The following is a 23,408-nucleotide window of genomic DNA, read 5'->3' as shown; positions in this document are numbered from 1 at the left end:
TGAATAATGTGCACAAGAAAATAAGATTTGGGTTTAGGCCCAAATCAAACCATTCCTTATTGAATTGGTTGGGTTTGAGTTCCTCAATAGTATTAACAAACCGAATCAAACTGTCATATTGTGTTAATTTGACGATAAAAGCAATCCAATCCGGATGATGCCTAGTTATAGACTAGCTATAAGTACCCGCGCATTGTTGCAAGTTTTAAAACACAATGAAATCGTGTATCAAAGACTTGAAAAATGGTTTTGCAAAACAGCAACAATACTGATAACAAATAAATTTCAAAAGCTTTGTAAAGAAAAGGTTCAATTTTGTCATATTAGGGAAAACATGAAAGTTTTCAATTGGATTACAGTGGTTGGAACTGTTTGAACCAGCATCATCATATTTACACACACAAAAATGAGCTAATACTTTCATATGGAGATACAAAAAATATTACAGCTATATATGCTGCTTTAACAGTTCCATGTGTCCTAAAAACTAAACTAGCTTCTGTACACAAAAAATTAACAAATGTTGGTATATGGAGGTACATAAAATATTGTCTAGTTCTTAGCAAAGAAATATTTACAAACTGCTAAACATGTTAGATGTTGTTCAACATATAATAACAAAAGATGCAAAATATCGTTGAATAGAGCAAGAGAAGTGTTGTTGCAACAATTTCATGAGTGTTAACATTACCAAACCAAGCTGTACAAACAAAACAAGAATGGAAAGCATTTAGATAATGATTGGAGTCACATTGAAGCAGATATGAAGCAAAAAACTGAGCAAAATAAAAGCATACTTACTTAGTCCTTTTTTGAAACGACGGTAACTATTTTTGTAACAGGCGGAGGCAATTTTTTTTTCCAGTGATTTGATATGGATTTCATCAAATTATTTTGGGTCTACTTCTGAAATTTCTTCTGCCTCACTGTTTTAAATGTGTATAACAAATGAGCACATTTGATTGCACAGAAGACAGAAAATGTTGCCTAAGTCTAATTCATTGTATTGTTTACTTAGAAAATTTTTCTTGACAAAAAGAAGATGTTTCACAGGTATATTTCAAACAAAGCAAGATCGATAAAAGATGTCAATTTTTTAACACAGAAAAGTAAAACGAACGCATCAGATTTGATGATAGCATGGAAGTCGAATCTAAACCTCTGTTCATTGCCAATAAAAAGGGCTCTCCTCACAGATTCCCTCTTTCGTTTATGTGATTGACCACTTGTTTTAGGTGGTGAGGTCGAAGATGATACAGTAGTGGAAGATATTGTTGTTTCTCTTGGTAACATATGTGGGGTTATTGGTTCCATAGCTGCATCGTCATAGACATTGTAAATTAACACATCACTTGAGTTGAAAGTATTCCTTCGATTTCTGAATCGCAAGTGAAAGATCTTCTTTTGGCCAATCTGTCTCAAAAACTCATTTGGCAACTGTTGTTGGTCAACCAATCTTTGGTTCAAGACTAAATCTTTGCAAGGCATACCGAACAATTTTTCTCCAGACTTGCCAATTACCAGAGCACTGATTTCATTAGTGCTGTCTTTAAGAATTAAATTAACTTTATACCTACATTTAAAAATTGAATTGCATCAGTTTTTCAAGCTTTATAACTCATTGGTCACAAACAGAATAAAGAACTTGAAACAATAGAGATTACATATTTGAAGCGATTTTTTACTTGTAAAGAAACAACACAGTATTGAAAATCCGAAAAAAAAAAAGAAGAGAAAATAATAAACTTGCATATTAAATATTACCAAGGTGTTGGTATCTGGTTGGGGTGTTTCTGACAAATAAGTTGTCCAGGTGCTGAATCTTTATGCATTTGCTTGACACAGTTGGGACAAGCATTATACTACCAATTATAACGTGTGTCAAAATGTTTCACTGATGCCTAACACAAGAACGTATCATTTTGTAAAATGGTTTGTCACACATGTTCGTCAAAAAAGTAAGAACAAACTAAGTTTTTGTTAAATATGTAACAATGTAAATGCTTGCTCTTAAAAAAATGATACCAACACATAAATCATTTTTATACCTTATATAGATCAGGATCTAAAAAGACCAGCTCATCTATTGTTACTCTCTTTGCAATGTGCAGAACTTCAGCCTCATTCATTTGTCTTGAAGAAGGAGGAAGTACTTGTATTGGACCTTTACAAGCTGAGAACCTGTAAGTTTAAAAACAAAGTAAGCAATTTTGAAAAATGAGTTTGTTTGTGGGTATAAATAGGAAGCACAATTTTAGATATCCACTCACAGTTATTTTTATGAGTTAACCTCTTGGATGTCCGTGTCAATGAAAAAAAGTGAGGAACCAGTACTATTAAAAATGACCTTGTCTGTAGATCCCAAAAAATAATAAATTATAAAACAAACATCGGTAAATATGAGAGATGAGTAGATATTTTCAATTTGAGATACATATTTAAAAGTGAGATAGAAATTATAATGAATAAGTTTAAGAGCATGGCAAAATAATTTGAACATGCATGGCTAAAAATGAAACACAAATTGCAATGAACACATTTAAATAGTTGCTAATTAACAGATGAGAAATAAAACAAATGCTTTGTCATAAGGGACGTAAATCTAATACACTACAATCACACAATGATAAAATAGTGGAATAGCGTATAGTCAGTAATGTAAGAACATAATAAAATAAAAATAGAAAAAGTGGGTTTCAGTTAAACGAGTTACCTAGGTAAAGCTTGACTTTTAAACTTATAAACACAACGATAATGGGCAAAGACAATGTGTGGACCGATAAAAAAGAAAAAGTTTCTGCAACATCTCCCCACATCGTAACACACAACTCTTCTTTTCTGTACAAAAAATAAATGAGAAACAAAGATTAAATTTTTTTTTCCCACCCTAACAAATGAAATGTTGTTAATAATTTAGAACTGTAGTGCTGAGATGAAAGAATAACCTGATATTCTCAATGTGTATATCTTATTTCTGCATTATTCTTTGATTTATTTGTTTTGGTTCCATGCGCTGGACCGCAGTTACATGACCAATCCCATCTTACAATTTAAAAAGTTAATACAAAAACTATGTTACACGCATGCCCAGGGACCTGGGATCCGAATGGGTTAGGCCGGATTTGGGTGGGATCTTGTTCTGGCTTTTGGGTTAGTTCCACATGGGTTGACCCAAGGGTTCCATGGGTCTGGGCTGCAAGGTTAGGCTTGGGCAACTAGGCTGAGCCTGAGTTCAGTGGGTCACCCAAGTGGGTTTGGGCCGAGGGTTCAATGGGCCGAAGGCCTAGGTTTGCACGGCCCAAAGGCCTAGGTTATATTGGGTTTGGGCTTAACAACTGGGATGAGTTCATTTGGGTTGGGCCTGGTAGCTTAGACCAATGATTTGGGCTGGGTAATTACTGGGTTTCCAGGTGTGGGTCAGTTTGACCCGGTTTTAACAAGGGAGAAGGCTGGAGCTTCCCGAGCTCCAATCAACTCCGATTCTCAACCATACTCAGCTATTAAACCAAGGAAATGAAGCTACAAGTGAGGGGAAGTGAAACATACCATTTCTAGGCCCAACCATGGCCGGGAAGTGGTTGGGAAATCCAAGTAGAGCCGCGATCCATCGCTGGAGGAAATCATTGGGTTCTCTGTGCTTCATAGAGGAAAGGGAAAGAGAGAGAGAAAGGCCCATCACGGTGGTGGTGGTGGTGGTGGTGCCATCGTGAGGAGTGGGTGGGTGTGTGCGTTGGTCATCAAGGAATGAGAGAAGCGTGAGAGAGAGAAAGAGGTCTGGAAGAGGGAGAGTGGTCCAAGAGAGAGAGACTGAGGGAGCTTAGGAGAGAAAATAGAGAGATGAGGTCGGGGTGCCACGTGGCAGACAAAGAAGAAGGCAAGTCCAAGGACCAAAAAGAAAGGTAGGCCCCGCCCAGCTCACCATTTAAGGCCCAAAAGTAACAGCCCAGAATATCTTTCACCCGTGAAATTTCCAAAATGCCCTCGTTCCAAAATCTGTAAATAAAACAGGATAGGTTGTTACAATCTACCCCCGTTAAGAAAATTTTGGATTTGAAATAACTTGCTACACTGAAATACTCGAAAGTAGGAAGAAGAAAAATATATATGTAAAGAAGAAATCAAGTCAGAGCGGTTACATAAAAAGGAACATGCCACCTCGTCGCAATCGGGTTGCAATGATTCCATCTTTTCATACCTCCTGGCTCACACCTTCTTCCCCCATCAGTGTAAAAGTAGAAATATACTTTATAAAGATATAAAGTCGAAAACATATAATAATGTAAGGTTGAAAGTATGTACGTAAATAATGTCAAAATAGATATGTAATAACATAGAGGTCGAAAACTCATGCTAAACTTAAAATTGAAAACGGAAAAGACTTCCACCAAAACATTTGTAACGTAAAAAAAAACACATATATAACTATAATAAATTAAGCAAAAATACTTGTGCTGAAAATCCAAACCAAAAATGAAAATGGCCTTGTCCAAACATTAGTCATGTCATGTACTTCGAGAATGGGTGTGTCTTGAGTCGAGACCTAATCATAGCTAACTAATAGCTCTTGTTGTCTACTACCAACTTGCCCACTTGCTTAGCGAACCCAACAATTAAGCCATCTATATTACAGTCTGCAACATGTAATGCCGATAACTCATCGTTGTCTCGGTAATCAAATGAGAAGTTTCTGAAGTTGTCAAAACGCTTTTGTGCTCCTCAATGTGAAATGTTTGATTCACGCCTCGATTGTACTACCACACTACTCCAAATCATACCAATCAGAGCTACCAGAAATACTTCGACATCCATGCATATCCGAACAACAAGGTCCTGGAGTGAAGTAGTCGGAGGACTCGAAGATGCCAATGCAGGAATGCCTTAATGTCGGGATTGTACGCCTCGATTCTATGTCCTGAATGGATGCAAAACAAACATGAGAAGACCAAGTTGATATATAAATAGTACTAACATAGTTATTCAACAACGTACTAACCCTTAAAGTTTATGAAAACTAATAAATAATAGGTTTTCCGAAAACCCTAGCATGCCATAAAACTTCATAAATATATGTCATACAAAGTGTGCTTAGTAGTGGTATCATTTCCCACCCGAAAGCATATAGAACTCTTCCGACCAAAGCCATATAAATATCTTCCACCCGTAGGCATTACAACCCTTGGCCGAAGTCAATATAAGTATCTTCCGCCCGTAGGGACTATAAACCCCTGGCCAAATCCAATATAAGTATCATCGCCCATAAGCAGAACAATGACCACTAGATAAGCACAAAAATCATTGAACATAATATTTCCAAACATAAGTACATATATCTCAACGGAGCTCAGTAGCTCAAACATCATATCTTAAAACATCTTCTCAGTAAAGCATGATATCTCATAAAAGTGTATATCTAATTTACTCATAAACGTTTCATAAAACGTAACCATTAAATCATGCTTTTATGTATGCATTTCTAATAGTAAAATATGCATTTTAGAAATGGTCCACTCATAGATACTCCGTTGTCGAAGACTCGTGTGAAATAAGAAGGACAGAAACGCAACTAATAATCGCACCTAAGCACATAAAGGGTCTAATTAATAAAACTCTACCATAACGATTGAATTTCGGAAAACAGACATCATAAATGGATTCATGACGTCAAAAAACATAAGGGGGACCTCCCCTACGTGCCATTTTGGGTTGCCGAAAAGTTCGTCGGAAAAGTCACCGACGCCACCTTGGGCGGCGGAGCATAGTACCTCTAGTGGAAGCATGTGTACTCCATGCGCCGACCAAGACATGCCCTCACGCACACCCACACACCGACCCACGCGCTGCCAGAGACCTGAGATCCGACTGGGTTAGGTCGGATCTGGGTCGGATCTTGTTTTAGGTTCTGGGTTGGTTCCACATAGGTTAGGTTAAGGGTTCCATGGGTCTGGGCTGCAAGGTTGGGCCTAGGCCTGGGTTCAGTGGGTCACCCAAGTGGGTTTAGGTCGAGGGTTCAATGGGTCGAAGGCTTGGGTTTGCACGGCCCAAAGACCTGGGTTATATTGGGTTTGGGCTTAACAACTGGGCTGGGTTCATTTGGGTTGGGCCTGGTAGCTTGGCCCAATGATTTGGGCTGAGTAATAACTAGGTTTTCGAGTGACCCAGTTTCGACAAGGGAGAAGGTCGGAGCTTCTTAAGCTCTGATTGACTCGAATTCTCAACCATACTCAGCGATTAAACCAAGGAAATGAAGCTACAAGTGAAGGGAAGTGAAAAATACCATTTCTAGGCCTAATCGTGGCCATGAAGTGGTCGAGAAATCCAAGTGGAGTTGTGGTCCATTGCCAGAGGAAATCATTAGGTTCTTTGTGCTTCACAGATGAGAAAGAGAGAGAGGGCCATCATGGTGGTGGTGGTGGTGCCGTCGTGAGGAGTGGGTGGGTGTATGTGTTGGTCCTTGGGGAAGAAGAGAAAAGTGAGAGAGAGAAAGAGGTATGCGAAAGGGAGAGAGGTTTGAGAGAGAGATAGTAAGAGAGCTCGGGGAGAATGAGAGAAAAGGGAAAGATGAGGTCGGGGTGCCAAGTGGCAGGCAAAGAAGAAAGGAAGGTCGGGGACAAAAAAGAAAGGTGGGCCCCACCCCGATCACCATTTAAGGCCCAAAAGTAATAGCCCAAAATATCTTTCACCCGTAAAATTTCCAAAATGACCTCATTCCAAAATCCGTAAATAAAAATCAAGACGGGTTGTTACACCCCTCCTAGGCTAATTTCGACGTCCTGATTCCAAATCCGCTATCAGTTTTCCCAAATTATGATGTTTCAATAGAGTTTTACTAAATGACCCCTATATGTGGTTAGGTGTATCGGCGAGAAGTGGCACCATCCTCACTAGTTCGAGCGGCTCTCGGGCAATGGAGTACTAGTGAGTGGACCCCTTCTAAACTTGCATGTTTTTATAAAAGATTAGGTTGCATGCATTTCATATTTCTTGCATCGAATATGTTTTATATTATGTTTTTCGGATTTCTATATTTATGGTTTACGAGATATTTATGACTTATCAAAATTATATTTTACTAAAGGTTATGAAATATTGGATTTTCACTTATTAAATTATATGAATTTACGATGGTGATTTAATTGGTTTACGAATATGACTTATTATGGTTTACGAAATGAGATTTGAGGTTTTGAGAAATGTTTTCAGAGCTTATCTAGTGGGTTATCATACGACACATACACACACCACGAGTATAATGTCTATGGCCATAGGACACAATGGAGGAGTAGTGAGATATTTATGATATACCCCCAACTTCACTATCGAAAGCAGTGTCAGATAGCTTCACTAGCCACGGCTAGTGTTGGTGTGTATGTATGCTATTTTTTTCAATTTCACCTTCGAGTGATGGACATGTTATTTAGCTTCACCTTCGGGTGATGGACAGGTTATACAGCTTCACCATCGGGTGATGGATAGGTTATTCAGCTTCACATTTAGGTGACGGACAGGCTATACAGCTTCACCCTCGAGTGATGGATAGGTTATACAACTTCACCTTCCAGTGATGGACAAGTTATACAGCTTCACCTTCAGGTGATGGACAAGTACTGCCGCCGAGTGACTTTACATATGTTTTACGGATTTGCCTACGGGCGGCAATACATCCATCACTGAGCACTATTTACACATGCATGTTTTTAAGAATGCTTTGCATGGCATGTAGAGTTTTCGGGAAAAGTACTATGTAGTATTATATATGTTTTCAAAATAGGGGGTTAGTATGTTAATAAATAAAATGGTTTTCTTATTATTAGAATTATTATAAACTCTGGTCCACTCACATTTTCTGTTTTTGCGCTCCCTCAGGAGTTATAATCGAGACACACGATCTCAACGTTAGGATTCTACGACATAGGTATTCTCGAGTCTTCTCAGTATAGGTATCATTTCCTTGTTTGTATATTTTCTTAGTAATTCTTCCATTTTATTCCTACTAGTTGTATGCTTTGAACACGTTCCTGCAATGGCATATTTCATTCTAATTGCATATTCTTTATTTGTATGCATGTTTTAAATGGCTTCGTCACCCTCGTGCGTCAGCCAACACGTGCCTATCCTGGTATTTAGGGATATCGGAATCGGGGCGTGTCAACGTGTGTGTAAAGCTTCTCACTTTAGATTCAATTGGGATTTCATAAAAAAAAGTTATTATCGATCATATCTTATAGTGCTGAATGAAGACTTACAACACACAAAAATAAAAAATCTACCTCTGGAAAACCCCCAAAGGGAGAACGCAAAAACACTCACCTTTAACACATGCAACTTCCAAACCTGCACACAAAAGCACCACACAACTGAAGATCAGTTCCCAATGAAACCAAGAACAAAACCATAGAAAAAATCCACATGGAACAAAATCGAAATCCCATACCCAAAAATATAAATTGAATTTTTATTATTTGAATGTTTGTAATCTACATGACAATATTTAATTAGATTTGTGGAACTTAGTAATGTGTCAAATCAACACTTAACAGAATTTTTGATAAAATTGTGACAAAAATATCATATTGATTTACGACACCAATTTTCAGGAACAATAGTGATCGATATTCAATTTCATTAACATCTTAATAGCGTGGATCAATGTCAAGAATCATTTGTGATGAAAACTAATATATAAACTACCTATTAATAGAATTTTGTTTAACAACCAAAACTCTATAAAATTACTATTCTAACCCTCTTATCGGAACTGAACAAAAATAAAAATATATGGACAATTTAGTAATTACATGCAACATAAATTTTGTTGTCTTTTACACATATCTCACAGCCAATTAAACATAACACACCCTGTTTAAAAATTACAAATTAAATAAAAATTTGAGAAGAGTTACCAGATCTTAATGCACTACTCAAGCAAATACAACATGAGTGGCGCCAAGAACAGTACTCTCTCTCTCTCCCTCCCTTTCTCTCTCTGCAATCTGTTTGGTTTCTGAGAAAAAAAACTAATCTAACCTACACTTTCTCGGCAACCAAACAAACATGACACAGTTAATTTCTCAGATCCTCACACTAATTTTACTGTCTCTCTCTCTCTACAGATGCCACTTCGCCTTCCTTCCTCTCTGACAAATCGGCGAAGGTTTTCGTAGCCGGCCACCGCGGCCTCGTCGGCTCCGCCATCGTCCGCAAGCTCCATGCCCTAGGCTTCACCAGCCTCGTCCTCCGCACCCACGCCGAGCTCGACCTCACTCGCCAGGCCGACGTCGAGTCCTTTTTCGCCGCCGAGAAACCCCAATTCTTGATCCTCGCCGCCGCTAAAGTCGGTGGCATTCACGCCAATAACACGTACCCGGCGGATTTCATCGCCGTCAATCTCCAGATCCAGACCAATGTCATAGACGCCGCCTACCGATTTGGAGTCAAGAAGCTCTTGTTCCTTGGCTCCTCCTGCATTTACCCCAAATTCGCTCCTCAGCCCATCCCGGAGAACGCATTGCTGACGGGACCACTGGAGCCTACCAACGAGTGGTACGCCATCGCCAAGATCGCCGGGATCAAGATGTGCCAGGCGTATCGGATTCAGTACAGTTGGGATGCAATTTCTGGGATGCCCACCAATTTGTATGGGCCGCATGACAACTTTCACCCTGAAAATTCGCACGTGTTGCCGGCATTGATGAGGCGGTTTCACGAGGCAAAGGTGAAAGGGGCGGAGGAGGTGGTGGTGTGGGGGACTGGAAGCCCCCTGAGAGAGTTTTTGCACGTGGACGATTTGGCAGATGGAGTGGTGTTCATGATGGACAGTTATAGTGGGTTGGAGCATGTCAATGTGGGGAGTGGCAAGGAAGTGACAATTAAGGAGTTGGCTGAGCTTGTCAAGGAGGTTGTTGGGTTCGAGGGCCGACTTGTTTGGGACTCTACCAAGCCCGATGGAACTCCGAGGAAGCTCATGGATAGCTCAAAGCTTGCAGGGTTGGGGTGGACACCGAAGATCTCGCTGAAAGACGGGCTTGTTGATACTTATAGCTGGTACTTGGAGAATGTCAAGCAATAATGCAGGTGGTTGCATTGCATTGGATTTCAAATTTTTTTTTCCTTGATCATCTGACATTAACTCTTATAATCTTATCATCCTTAAATTGTTATTGTTGTTGCATGTAACATGAGGAGCCTACATTGGATGTTGATTCTGTATCAATTACATCGAATAAGTTATCTGTGAATTTCTTGTTTGTGATACATGTTAAAACAGAATACTATGGAATCAAGTGAGCTATTTGTATTACAGATTAAGCAATTTTTAGATTATTGAATATACATGTCCAAGAAATCTTCGGGTTAGTAAGATTCCGAGAGTAGCAGTAGATTTCATTATCTTCTTAGTTAAGCGGTTTGATCTTCTTCTTCGCATCGATTTGGTTCTCTACCATCCCTCTTTCATTGTCTTCCGCAACTTCCTATCTTTCCCCCTTGGTTTGCGATGATTTAGTTCCCGATTGGAGAGATTTTGAGTAGCTGTGAAAACGTACTCTTGGAAAATTGAAGAAATGACCTTAAGGTGTTTACTTCTTTAACCAAAATGCCCTTCAAAATTTGGTCAAGTTATTTGTGTAATGGTAGAAAGTTCATGTGTCGAGCACCAAACAATGTGTTCAATCAACACCTACAGCCGAAACCACCCTCGATTGTAAGTTTAAGACAAGAAAAGATGTGGACAGCCATCGACGTTTAGCCTCCAAATCAGGATTTCCTGATTTGTAACCTGCACTTTGAGCCTTCAAATATATTCAATAACCATTTGGATATTTCATCTGTCTCAATCCCATTACACAAAAAACTGGAGAACAATGGTAGCATAGCATGCATATACGGTGAAAATTTCTTATAACACATTTCTCCGCTGTGTGAGAAACGTTTCATTACCTCTGTTGTGTGCAAGAATTCTTCTGCACATAAGGTGCACTGCATGAATCTTAACTCGTATTAATCTAGAGAAAACTTCTGGTAACTAGGCCTTATTACGTACAGCAGTAGTGTTAAATTAATCTAGCCATCCTTAAGGGGAAAATATGCTATCACCGCAGACACATTTCCAAACCTGTGGATAGTACTCGTTCTCTTCCGATGACATTGCTCGGACAGATACTTGAACTGGCATGCAAGGCTCGCACTCGTCACATTTTGAACGACAAGTAGCCGGAAATGACCCTCTCCTTAACTTGTTAACAGTCCCTTTCCCTTTAGATGGTTCATGATCATTTGCCGTTGGATTTCCTACAGCCTAACGCAAAATTCAGAAAACTAAAACGATAAACAGAAAAGTAAGAGTGAATCATTTGATTAGAGAAGAGTGTCGGATGAAGTACTCACTGGCGAAGGTGATGGAGACAGTGATGGAGAGCTGGTGAAGTGCCCGGAGTGAACCAAGCGAGAAGAAATGAGCATGGTGAGCAAGAGGGCAAACAGAAGGTTTCTAGGATTTGCTGCTGCTTGCATTTTTCGTTCTGTTTGAAAGTTTTGAGACTCCGAAACAAGATAGCAAATTGAGCAATGCTCTATTTGGTTTTTTATAAAAGCCCCCCCTTTTTTTTTTTTTCGCTTTTCAATTAAATTGAAAATTTTGAACTGGTCTGTTAAATGAAGGTGCAGGTGAGAGTATGTGAGGCTGCAGTGGTTGAAAATTAGTGTAAGATTCTGAAGTAGTCAAGATGCTCCTCACGTGTTAGTTAAGGGAGAATGATCAGCTTCCAGCTGATCCTTTGGGGTTCAGTTGTGAGTTGCAAGGGTGGTCACGTGTATATGAAACCATCCAGATGTTATAAAAAAATAAAGGCTTTTTTGTTCGGAAAATGATTTATGCACGTTGTTTCTTTCTGCTACACACCTTTGTTTTTTTTTTCGTATATTGATTCTCTTTTGCTTTACTTAATGAAAAGGTTAAAATAAACGTGGCTGTGCTTGAGAAGAGAAATGCGGAGTGAAATCATTTCACTTTCGTTTATATCCCCTTGTGCTTTGATGAAAATCTCATTTTCTACATCAACTAAGTTAATGATTTTTCTAACCAAATGACGGAATGAAGTAACATGAAACATGAAATGAAGGCGCATAGGGTAAAGTGAGATTATCGTCATAGAGTTGTTAGCATAAAAACAAATAAGTCAAAATAATAATGGAGAAACACACACCAATAGAATGGGTTACAATCTTTTAGAATGTAATCCTACGACAGCAATATTAATTGTACTTTATTTATGGCTTGCTCTAAGTTCAGCATCCCTCTAGTTCTGTTTTTTTGTTTTTTTGTTTTTTTTTTTTTTTTGAACAAACGATTTATTTATACTAAGGGAGAGAGAGTGGACTTAACCTCATAATGGGCTAGCAGTAGTGCAATTCAAATTCGCTTTTGGCGAGAATCGAACCTAAGACATCTCTTACAAATGAAAATGAATACCACTAGACTGTAATATTAAGAGGCAAAAGTTCGGGATGATAAAAAACGAAAAAAATGCACCAGCCGGGAATTTCTCAATAAACATTTGGATAAATGAAAGGGTTTATATTTTATGACATACAAATTAAACAAAAAGAAAAGGGAGAAAAAACAGTTTTAGGTGTATCAAGTGAAGATCTCAAGCTGATACGATAAAAATTACAACAGAAATTTTGCTATTGCAACCCCAAAAAGAACTGAATGAGTTACAAAATTATCAAGATTATAGAAACACTAATTATGGTCTGGAGACCGTTGGCTACTTTGACCGGCATTAACGGACTTTCAGGCATTAACACCACCGGAAGCAATAAGCGATCTATCTGACCTGAAGATCTTCTATATCAGTTAGAGTGTTCTCAGTTGAGCTCTTGTTGGGTAAGTTCACTACCAACTGACCACATGCTCCACTTATATCCTGACCCATTTCCTTACGTACTGTCGTTCGGATACCATAAGTGCCTCGTAGAATTTTCTGGAATCTTGTTACTTTGTTTTCGTTACTGGTTGTGAATTTACTCAGAATACCGATTGGATTAAAAGGTATTAAATTAATTACCTATACGACAGGAAACAACAAATGCAAAGGTTACTTTGGATATATATATGATACGCAGAGGCACACAAAAGGGACTGAAGTTCCTCATATGCTGCAAGTTCATAGATAAGAACTCACCACTTGAAATGTCTCTAGCAATTTTCCGAGTTGGTGTGCATGGTGCTCTTCATCATTCACTCCATCAAGCATTATGTACTCAATGAAGATTTTCTGCTGACTGAAGAATCAGTTTAAAAGACAATAGTGAGATTTTTGGGGAGTGTAAAACGACAGTAAAAGTTTCATTCGCACAGAAATGAAAGCTAATAGAATTTACTAAAACGCAACAGGTGTAATGAAACTTTACGTGTTCTTTTGATATTCTTGCAGTGCATCCATAAGCTTTACTAAAGGAAAAGCCCGAGCTGCAGGCATTATCTGACAACGGATTTCTTGGACTGGTGCATGCAGTGAAACTGCTAAATTCAGACCTGGAAGATCACTATGAAGCTTTTTGATAGCATGAATAATACCAACCTACAGAAGATTTGATGCACAATTAATGGATGAGTAAGCCAAATGTTTCTAGCACTTGCAAACTACATCATTACTAATGCAACTATGATTCACCCCCATTCAACAAAAGAAGTAAAAGGGTACTACGTGCTACCCAATTTACTAAGATCCACCAAATCTAAAAATAAAGACTACAAAAATTTGATTATGGAATCATATAGAACAGTATGAGAAAGTTAATAAGATCCATCATATCTTAATGCCGAAAGCAATGGTATTTTGGCAGAGAAAAAGATCTTAGACATAATGGTTGTTTCCAATGCCTACCGTCGATACAGTAATTTTCTTAGGTGACAAGTGAAATGGTGATCCAGTCATGACATGAACTGCTTCCACCAAGGAACCATAATTATTCAAAGGTTCCCCCATTCCCTGCCAAGAATACACAACATCAAATGTCAAAAGTTCAATGGTTCCTCCATTCCTCCATATCCATGTCACTTAATAAAACCCCTAAGCCAGTAAGGAAAAGCAATTACCATGAACACAACATTGCGTATAGGCGCAATGCGAGAAGCATGAACCAACTGCTCCACAATCTCCCCCGAGGTCAGATTGCTCTTAAACCCCATACTCCCAGTAGCACAGAAAGTACAACCCATTTTGCAACCAACCTACAAACATCAACATAAACATTCAATTCCCGCAATTTCAACACGAAAACAAAAAATTTCAAAACTTGATACCTGAGATGATACACACAAGGTGGACCTAGGACCACCAGGGCGGGGCTTCCCATCATACCTCCCCAAGCGGCTGTCGTATCGCATAATCACAGCTTCCACAAGAGCCCCATTCTAACAAAAAAATAAAATAACACGAGAGTTTTTTCACAGAGGCATTTTATCGAACAGTTTGTGTGCAACATAAGAAATGGGGCAAACCTGCAGTTTTATGAGGAGCTTGGTGGTGAGTTGGTCTGAGGAGTCCATGACCTTGTGGACAGAGGAGGTTAGGGTTTTGAATTTGGAGGTTAGGAGAGGATACGCTGCCGAGGGCAGAGATGGAATTTGGTCGAATTGGGCATCAGGGTTTTGGATCACCTGCTTCCATAAGTTGGGGATGAAGCTGGGCTTGACCCCGGACTTTTCCAGTTCCGAATTCAGCTCTCCGGCGTCGAAGATTGATCGAAACGCCGTCGTATTTTGCGCACCTTGCATAGTTTTGAATGTTGGTTTGGGTGTTGCAGCAATGGAGTCGGCGTGTGGCTTATGGCTCTGCTGTGAAGTCATGCGTCGGGGAAGGAACCCATGGAAGAGCGTTTGAAAAACGGCACTTGCTTGTATTCAAATACTAATTTAGAGACGGTACATTCACAAAAAACCCTTCACAACAATATTATAGTTTTTTCTTTTTTTTTTCAACTACTATATTATTTGTACCAAGGGAAGAGAAGGGATAACTTTAGCCTTCCAATTAGTTAACAATAATATGGTTTAAATTCATATTTGACGAGAATCGAACTTAAGATCTTTTCAATTACAAGTGAAAAGAAAAACCACCTACATGGTACTACTAAGTGGCACAACACTATTATAGTTAAAAACCTAGTTTGATTCAAACTTTATAAAAATATACTTACACACTGATATTGCACAGACCGAGTAACTATGAGTTAACTACGTCATATTTGTGAATGCAAGTGTGCCAACTCACAACATAGTTGGGTCGGGCGAGTATAATAGATTTGGGGGTGTGTCGAATGCACTGCTAACTTCTGCACTTAAGTGACTACGACTGAGGGGAACACCTCTCGGCCTAGGGTTCTAGAACCTGAAGATAAGGTTGCCTAGTTCAGCACTTAGTACAAAATCTCCTCACCAAGTTCGGCTTCCTTATTTATATTAGTGAGAATATAAGTGTGTCGAATCGATATCAGGTTTTAGGGACAAAGATACTCAAAGGACATAAGCGTTTAATGGTGAACATGGTTTGACCGTCTGAATGTCGAACTGCAAAATGCACCCAAGAGTAACAAATCATAAGACACTTCACGTTGCTGGGAAGCTAATAAAGTGACCTCTTTCAAGATGAAATCAAAGATTCTTCGCTGGCTAAGACTTGGATAGATAACCAACTAAACTAGAAGTAGTGTTGTTCCACCAAGGTGAAGGTACTTTCAAAGCAATGAGTTCTACGTTCCAGGTGATGTTCCAACGAACTAAACATGTTGTCGGTTGTCAACCTAGTGATATTTCAACTAAATGAATATGTGCTGACAGAGGAGTTAGGATAATTAGTATTTTCCTTTGGGTTGTGAGAAGGTTTCGCGTAGAGCGAAGTTTTTATATAGAGTTTGTTTGTTGAGTTGAAGAAGCCCCTTTAGGATAAACAAGTCTACTGAATAGGTCTTGAATATTCTTTATTTTTCCCTTCCTTAGCCGAAGCTCATCTTCATCTAGTCTCGGCTTCTTTGGTTTAACTGGGTTCTGAATTAGGATTCGAGTTTAATCAGGGTTGTATCTTGATCCTTAGCAATTTCAACTTGCCTAGAACTCAACTGAGTCATATCTGATCTTAATCGCCACACAGTCCTATTTTCACAAAGACTCGATCCAATCAACCATTTCTTGGGCTAAAAGCTCTGTGGCATGAGGGATTTTTACTGGGCTAAGAATTGTAGCTTTTCAGTTCATGTTAGCCCATTTTCGGTCCAAAGTGTTATTTTGGGCCCAAACACATACACGTTTAATAACTAAAGATCACAATTATTCATTTATGAAATATAATATGTCTCAATAATCCAAGTACATTAATAAAATCCAAATTTAAAAAAAAAATCAACATTCTATAACAAAACAAATCATTCTCATATATTAAAACTAAAATAAAATCACTCAAATTATTTTGAAGCACCATCTCGTGCAATTATTGTCTATACACTAGGCCACTAGGCCTAGCAATTCCTGACATGACCCGATCACTCGACACGACACGACACAAAATTAACAGGTGTTCGGGTCGACACGATAATGAATCGGGTGTTATCGGGTAACCCGATAAGTACCTGTTAAGATAACGGGTTGGTTCGGGTATACACGTAGGTAACACGATACACGATAAGCAGAATATTAATTTAATAATTTTATAACCCTAAAAAATACTATAATAATTATATATATATTAATTTAACAATTTTATACCCCTAAAAAGTTTAAAACTATAACAATTATATATATATATATATATATTCAATTAACTATAATAATTATATATTTATAATAATTATATGTATATATATATTAAGTTTTAAATTAAATTTTATACACCTAAAAACTATAATAATTATACGTACAAAATAAATAGATTTAAATCTACATAATATATATATATACACATACCATTGAACTTGATGGGATACACGAAACTAATTTCAACGATCCAACCGTTAAACTTGTTTGTATATGTTTCGAGATCACATCAGCAAAAAATCACAAAAAAACAAACATTCAGAGATCAAGTTACGGGATAAAACAAAACATCACGATTTAACGGTTATTTTAACTCCGATTTTGATGATTTTTTACAGCTACACTCGTTGACCCTATATGAATACAATGAATGAATTCGATTTTCAATTTAAAATATTTACACTAGTGGATACCACAAAATCTTATGTTATACTAAATGAAAGTATAAATAAACTCTAAGTGTTAGTGAATCTATCGTTTTGATGAGATACGAATTCTATGAAACTAATTTCAACGATCCAACCGTCAAACTTGTTTATATATGCTTTAAGATTGCATACGCCAAAAATCACAAAAAAAAAATATTCAGGGATCAAGTAATGAGACAAAACTTTTTGACGGTTATAAAACAAAAAAATCACGATTTAACGGTTATTTTAACTCCAATTTTGATGATTTTTTACAACTACAATCCTTGACCCTATACGAATACAATGAATGAATTTGATCGTCAATTTAAAATATTTACACAAGTGGATACCACAAAATCTTATGTTATACTTAATGAAAGTATAAATAAACTCTAAGTGTTAGTGAATCTATAGTTTTGATGGGATACGAATTCTATGAAACTAATTTTAACAATCCAACCGTCAAACTTGTTTGTATATGCTTCGAGATCGCATATGCCAAAAATCAAAAAAAAAAAAACATTCAGAGATCAAGTCATGAGACAAACCTTTTCGACGGTTATAAAACAAAAAATCACGATTTAACGGTTATTTTAACTCCGATTTTGATGATGTTTTACAACTACACTCCTTGACCCTATACGAATACAATGAATGAATTTGATCGTCAATTTAAAATATTTACACAAGTGGATACCACAAAATCTTATGTTATACTTAATGAAGGTTTAAATAAACTAAGTGTTAGTGAATCTATAGTTTTGATGGGATACGAATTCTATGAAACTAATTTTAACGATCCAACCGTCAAACTTGTTTGTATATGCTTCGAGATCGCATATGCCAAAAATCACAAAAAAAAACATTTATAGATCAAGTAATGAGACAAAACTTTTCGACGGTTATAAAACAAAAAATCACGACTTAACGGTTATTTTAACTCCGATTTTGATGATGTTTTACAACTACACTCCTTGACTCTATACGAATACAATGAATATATTTGATCGTCAATTTAGAATATTTACACAAGTGGATACCATAAAATCTTATGTTATACTTAATGAAAGTATAAATAAACTCTAAGTGTTAGTGAATCTATAGTTTTGATGGGATACGAATTCTATGAAACTAATTTTAACAATCCAACCATCAAACTTGTTTGTATATGCTTCGAGATCGCATACGCCAAAAATCACAAAAAAACAAACATTCAGAGATCAAGTAACAAGACAAAACTTTTCGACGGTTATAAAACAAAAAATCACGATTTAACGGTTATTTTAACTCCGATTTTGATGATTTTTTACAACTACACTCCTTGACCCTATATGAATACAATGAATGAATTTGATCGTCAATTTAAAATATTTACACAAGTGGATACCACAAAATCTTATGTTATACTTAATGAAGGTTTAAATAAACTAAGTGTTAGTGAATCTATAGTTTTGATTGGATACGAATTCTATGAAACTAATTTAACGATCCAACCGTCAAACATGTTTGTATATGCTTCGAGATCGTATACACCAAAAATCACAAAAAACAAACATTCAGAGATTAAGTAATGAGACAAAACTTTTCGACGGTTATAAAATAAAAAATCATGATTTAACGGTTATTTTAACTCCGATTTTGATGATTTTTTACAACTACACTCCTTGACCCTATACGAATACAATGAATGAATTTGATCGTCAATTTAAAATATTTACACAAGTGGATACCACAAAATCTTATGTTATACTTAATGAAAGTATATATAAACTCTAAGTGTTAGTGAATCTATAGCTTTGATGAGATACGAATTCTATGAAACTAATTTTAATGATCCAATCGTCAAACTTGTTTGTATATGCTTCGAGATCGCATACGGCAAAAATCACAAAAAACAAACATTTATAGATCAAGTAATGAGACAAAACTTTTCGACGGTTATAAAACAAAAAATCACGATTTAACAGTTATTTTAACTCCGATTTTGATGATGTTTTACAACTACACTCCTTGACTCTATACGAATACAATGAATGAATTTGATCGTCAATTTAAAATATTTACACAAGTGGATACCACAAAATCTTATGTTATACTTAATGAAAGTATAAATAAACTCTAAGTGTTAGTGAATCTATAGTTTTGATGGGATACAAATTCTATGAAACTAATTTTAAGGATCCAACCGTCAAACTTGTTTGTATATGCTTCGAGATCGCATACGCAAAAAATCACAAAAACCAAACATTCAGAGATCAAGTAACAAGATAAAACTTTTCGACGGTTATAAAACAAAAAATCACGATTTAACGGTTATTTTAACTCCGATTTTGATGATGTTTTACAACTACACTCCTTGACCCTATACGAATACAATGAATGAATTTGATCGTCAATTTAAAATATTTACACAAGTGGATACCACAAAATCTTATGTTATACTTAATGAAAGTATAAATAAACTCCCAAGTGTTAGTGAATCTATTGTTTTGATGGGATACGAATTCTATGAAACTAATTTTAGCGATCCAACCATCAAACTTGTTTGTATATGCTTCGAGATCGTATACGCCAAAAATCACAAAAAACAAACATTAAGAGATCAAGTAATGAGACAAAACCTTTTGACGATTATAAAATAAAAAATCATGATTTAACGGTTATTTTAATTCCGATTTTGATAAATTTTTACAACTACACTCCTTGACCCTATACGAATACAATGAATGAATTTGATCGTCAATTTAAATAATTTACACAAGTGGATACCACAAAATCTTATGTTATAAATAAACTCTAAGTGTTAGTGAATCTATCGTTTTGATGGGATACGAATTCAATGAAACTAATTTTAACGATCCAACCGTCAAACTTGTTTGTATATGCTTTGAGATCGCATACGCCAAAAAGCACAACAAACAAACATTCAGAGATCAAGTAATGAGACAAAGCTTTTCGACGGTTATAAAACAAAAAATCACAATTTAACGGTTATTTTAACTCTGATTTTGATGATTTTTTACAATTACACTCTTTGACCCTATACGAATACAATGAATGAATTTGATCGTCAATTTAAAATATTTACACAAGTGGATATCACAAAATCTTATGTTATACTTAATGAAAGTATACATAAACTTTTAAGTGTTAGTGAATCTATTGTTTTAATGGGATACGAATTCTATGAAACTAATTTTAACGATCCAACTGTTAAACTTGTTTTTATTAGGCTCTTATTTTCGAGTGTAGATGTAGTACTTAAATGAAAAATCTGTTTTAATGTTTTGAAGTAATATTTATGCGGTAATGTGTGGTATGTGAAAATTTAAGAAAAAAATATATTTTTCTTAATGGGTCATAATGGGTCGGGTGGATAAAGTGACCTGACCTATTAAGGACCCGTTAAGATAACAGGTGTGACACGACACGACCCATTAAGATAATAGGTGTTATACGAAAACGACACGAACACGACAGACACGACCAGTTTGCCAGACCTACTATACACCACCAACGAATTTTAAATTGCATTTTTACAAGTCACTTTGTTATGCCATGCATGATGAACCAAAAATGCATCAACACATATAAAGAAAGAAAAACCAAAGAAAAGGATTTCAAACTTTAAACCTTAAATCAAAAGCATTTTAATAACTTTATGTAATGGATAGAAGAAATCCAACATCAAACCAGTAAAAAACAAAAAACATACCCAATTAATGAGTTTCCAATTCTTCCATTACACAGTGAGAGCAAACCCACATAATTACAACCTCCATCTCGCTCAGCTCTCTATACATGTATGTATAGGTCTCTTTGTCTCTCTATATGGATCATGAACAATTGCATACGTGTGGCGAAGATCGAGGTCGAACATGGCGAACTATCTTGCTCAGTTCCAGTCGATCAAGAGCTCCCTCGATCATCTCCTGATTGCAGTTAAATCTCCCAATTCGATATTCCTATTCAATTTTCCGGTTCCCTTTTTCTTCTGTAATTTCAAATCAGTCATTCTTGTTCTGCTTTTTTTGTTAATCAATTACTCATTTGAAGTTACTGATCTTTTTTATTGAGATTTGGGGGCTCTGGGTGTTAATTAGGGCTATTCGGTAGTAGAACAAAAAATGCGTATTTGTCTGAGTACGGGGAATCGATGCAGAAACAGTAACAAAAATTGATGTGTAATGACATGTTGAGGCTTGTTGGTTCACTCTGTCATGTTCGAACTTCTGTTTTAACCTAATTAATACCCCAACAAACCGTTGTTTTTTCTTTCTTCTACCTATCAACTCGGGTGCCATGAAATGGTGTGATATATGCTTCTAAACATACATGTAACATGAGATTTAAGAAATGACAAGTCCATATTTTGTTTCCTTTATTTGCTTCCCCAAAATGGTTCATAGTTAAGATTTTGATCCCATAAGTTTCCGGTTATATGCTTCAGGTGGGAGGTCGATCATCCTCTTTCGACCATGAGATCCTTTGCGAGTTTGCCATTCCAGCGAGGCTAGGTGCTTTATTCAAGTTCCTGGATGCTTTCAGTCCCCTTTGGAACATAAGCTTGTTCCGTTACTGTGGACAACTTTGTGCCTGTTATGCTGACAATCCACTTTACTCATTGTAATGTTGTTGCATAAGGCTAATATTCCTCGTGTTTTCATCTTACAAGGGTGAAAGTGGCGTGTGGATGCGTTGGTCGGTTTTCATGTTACAAGCTCTGAGATAAACAAGTTCAAGGCACAGTAATAGTACCTGTGTTCAGTTTAAAAAATAGTAATAGTACTAGTGTTCAGTTAAGAAATAATATGTATTCATTTAAAAAATAGTGATAGTACTAGTGTTCAATTTAAGAAACAGTGATAGTATTATTGTTCAGTTTCAAAAATAGTGATAGTACCTGTGTTCAGTTCTAGAAACAATCAATGTTCAGTTTACGAAATAATATGGTACTAGTGTTTAGTTCAAAAAATAGACAATGTTCAGTTCTAGAAATAATCAGTGTTCAGTTCTAAAACTAATCAGTGTTCAATTCTAGAAACAATCAATTTTGAGTTTTAAAAATAGTCAATGTTACGTTTTGGAAATAGTTAGTGCTATTGCTCAATTCTAGAAATAGTCAGTGTTCAATTCTAAAAGTAATAGTAGTATTTAGTTCTAGAAATAGTGTTCAGTTCGAAGACTTTAGATTTTGGAGACTTTTCATGTGTTTATAATTGATAATTTTGTTTACTTGTGGAAATATTTTAGCTAGTTGGTTTTTATTTTTTATTTTTACGGTTGATCAACTACGGATTCCCCGATGTGTTGTGCCTTGTTTCCAAGTTTTTGTTCCTAACCCAAAAACAAGAACAGAACAAAACCTGAAATCATATTTTCCCCAATTTGGTGGTGCATTCATAACTCAGGATTAAATGCCAAGTTTGCCTACAGCTTTTTTGAGCTCCTGTTAAATTAATAAGCATTGCATACGACTCTATGGATACTTCTTTTGCATCCAAGCCCGAAACTAATCTGCAATTCGCAGGGAGACCCATGATCTTATACCTTAAGATGCTAGGCTTAGATATTTCAATGCGAGATTCTGTCTCTGGGAGTAAACTGATGTGGCTATCTGGTATGAAAATGGTTCTAGTTTATTCAAAATATCCCCAGCAGATCTAAGGGTTTTACATATATATTGGTTTCCATTATCTAAGTCATTAGTGTTAGAACTCGTTTAATATTCTTGTAACATTTTCCGTGTTAGAAAGTAATTGATTTGTGCACTGTGTCTGCTTTTAAGCTAGATTTGGAATAATGTTTCCTTTTCAGTTCCTGTGAAAATTCTTCACCAAAGGTCCAAAGCTTGTATTGAGGTTCTCATGAACCAGGAGACTGACTGAAAGGCCAATTAGCCTTCCCTTTCATCAACATCTCCACCTTTGTTTACTTTTTTTACTTGTTACTTCTTTACATATACCATGAAAAGTGAAAACTGTGAGAGATTGAATCATTCCATACTAATCTATTCTTATCGAAAACATTTGATTAATCTGTATCGTTTCATCTTTGAATTATGAGTTTCTCGAGTGTTTGATTCAACGCCTCATTGAATCAGTTGACCTTAAACTTTGCATATTTGAACTTCACTTAGATCTCTGTTGCTAAACCAATAGCGCATAATCTAGAATGGGTCTAACTCA

At 36.5% G+C, this 23,408-nt stretch overlaps 3 protein-coding genes and 1 pseudogene across 3 annotated transcripts; 1 reads left to right on the top strand and 3 right to left on the bottom strand.

Moving 5' to 3' along the window:
- Positions 1-1,047: 1,047 nt before the first annotated feature.
- LOC126584297 (uncharacterized) lies at positions 1,048-3,643 on the bottom strand (annotated as a pseudogene).
- Positions 3,644-8,836: 5,193 nt separating this feature from the next.
- On the top strand, positions 8,837-10,297 carry LOC126586571 (GDP-L-fucose synthase 1-like). The gene is made up of 2 exons (XM_050251435.1): positions 8,837-8,952; positions 9,111-10,297. The coding sequence occupies exons 1-2, from the start codon at positions 8,910-8,912 to the stop codon at positions 10,064-10,066; spliced, it is 999 nt and encodes a 332-aa protein (XP_050107392.1). The 5' UTR covers positions 8,837-8,909; the 3' UTR covers positions 10,067-10,297.
- Positions 10,298-10,796: 499 nt separating this feature from the next.
- On the bottom strand, positions 10,797-11,524 carry LOC126586572 (EPIDERMAL PATTERNING FACTOR-like protein 4). The gene is made up of 2 exons (XM_050251436.1): positions 11,383-11,524; positions 10,797-11,293 (listed from the first exon to the last, which is right to left on the bottom strand). Exons 1-2 carry the CDS (start codon positions 11,506-11,508, stop codon positions 11,069-11,071), a joined length of 351 nt encoding a protein of 116 aa, XP_050107393.1. The 5' UTR covers positions 11,509-11,524; the 3' UTR covers positions 10,797-11,068.
- A 1,012-nt stretch (positions 11,525-12,536) lies between these two features.
- LOC126586570 (uncharacterized) lies at positions 12,537-14,924 on the bottom strand. The gene is made up of 7 exons (XM_050251434.1): positions 14,504-14,924; positions 14,306-14,416; positions 14,099-14,233; positions 13,887-13,991; positions 13,411-13,580; positions 13,182-13,281; positions 12,537-13,064 (listed from the first exon to the last, which is right to left on the bottom strand). The coding sequence occupies exons 1-7, from the start codon at positions 14,849-14,851 to the stop codon at positions 12,825-12,827; spliced, it is 1,209 nt and encodes a 402-aa protein (XP_050107391.1). The 5' UTR covers positions 14,852-14,924; the 3' UTR covers positions 12,537-12,824.
- Between the last annotated feature and the right edge of the window lie 8,484 nt (positions 14,925-23,408).

This window comes from Malus sylvestris, chromosome 10, assembly GCF_916048215.2.
Source record: "Malus sylvestris chromosome 10, drMalSylv7.2, whole genome shotgun sequence".
Lineage (NCBI taxonomy): Eukaryota > Viridiplantae > Streptophyta > Magnoliopsida > Rosales > Rosaceae > Malus > Malus sylvestris.
Note: the sequence above shows the minus strand (reverse complement) of the source record. Positions and strands in the feature narration are given on the sequence as shown.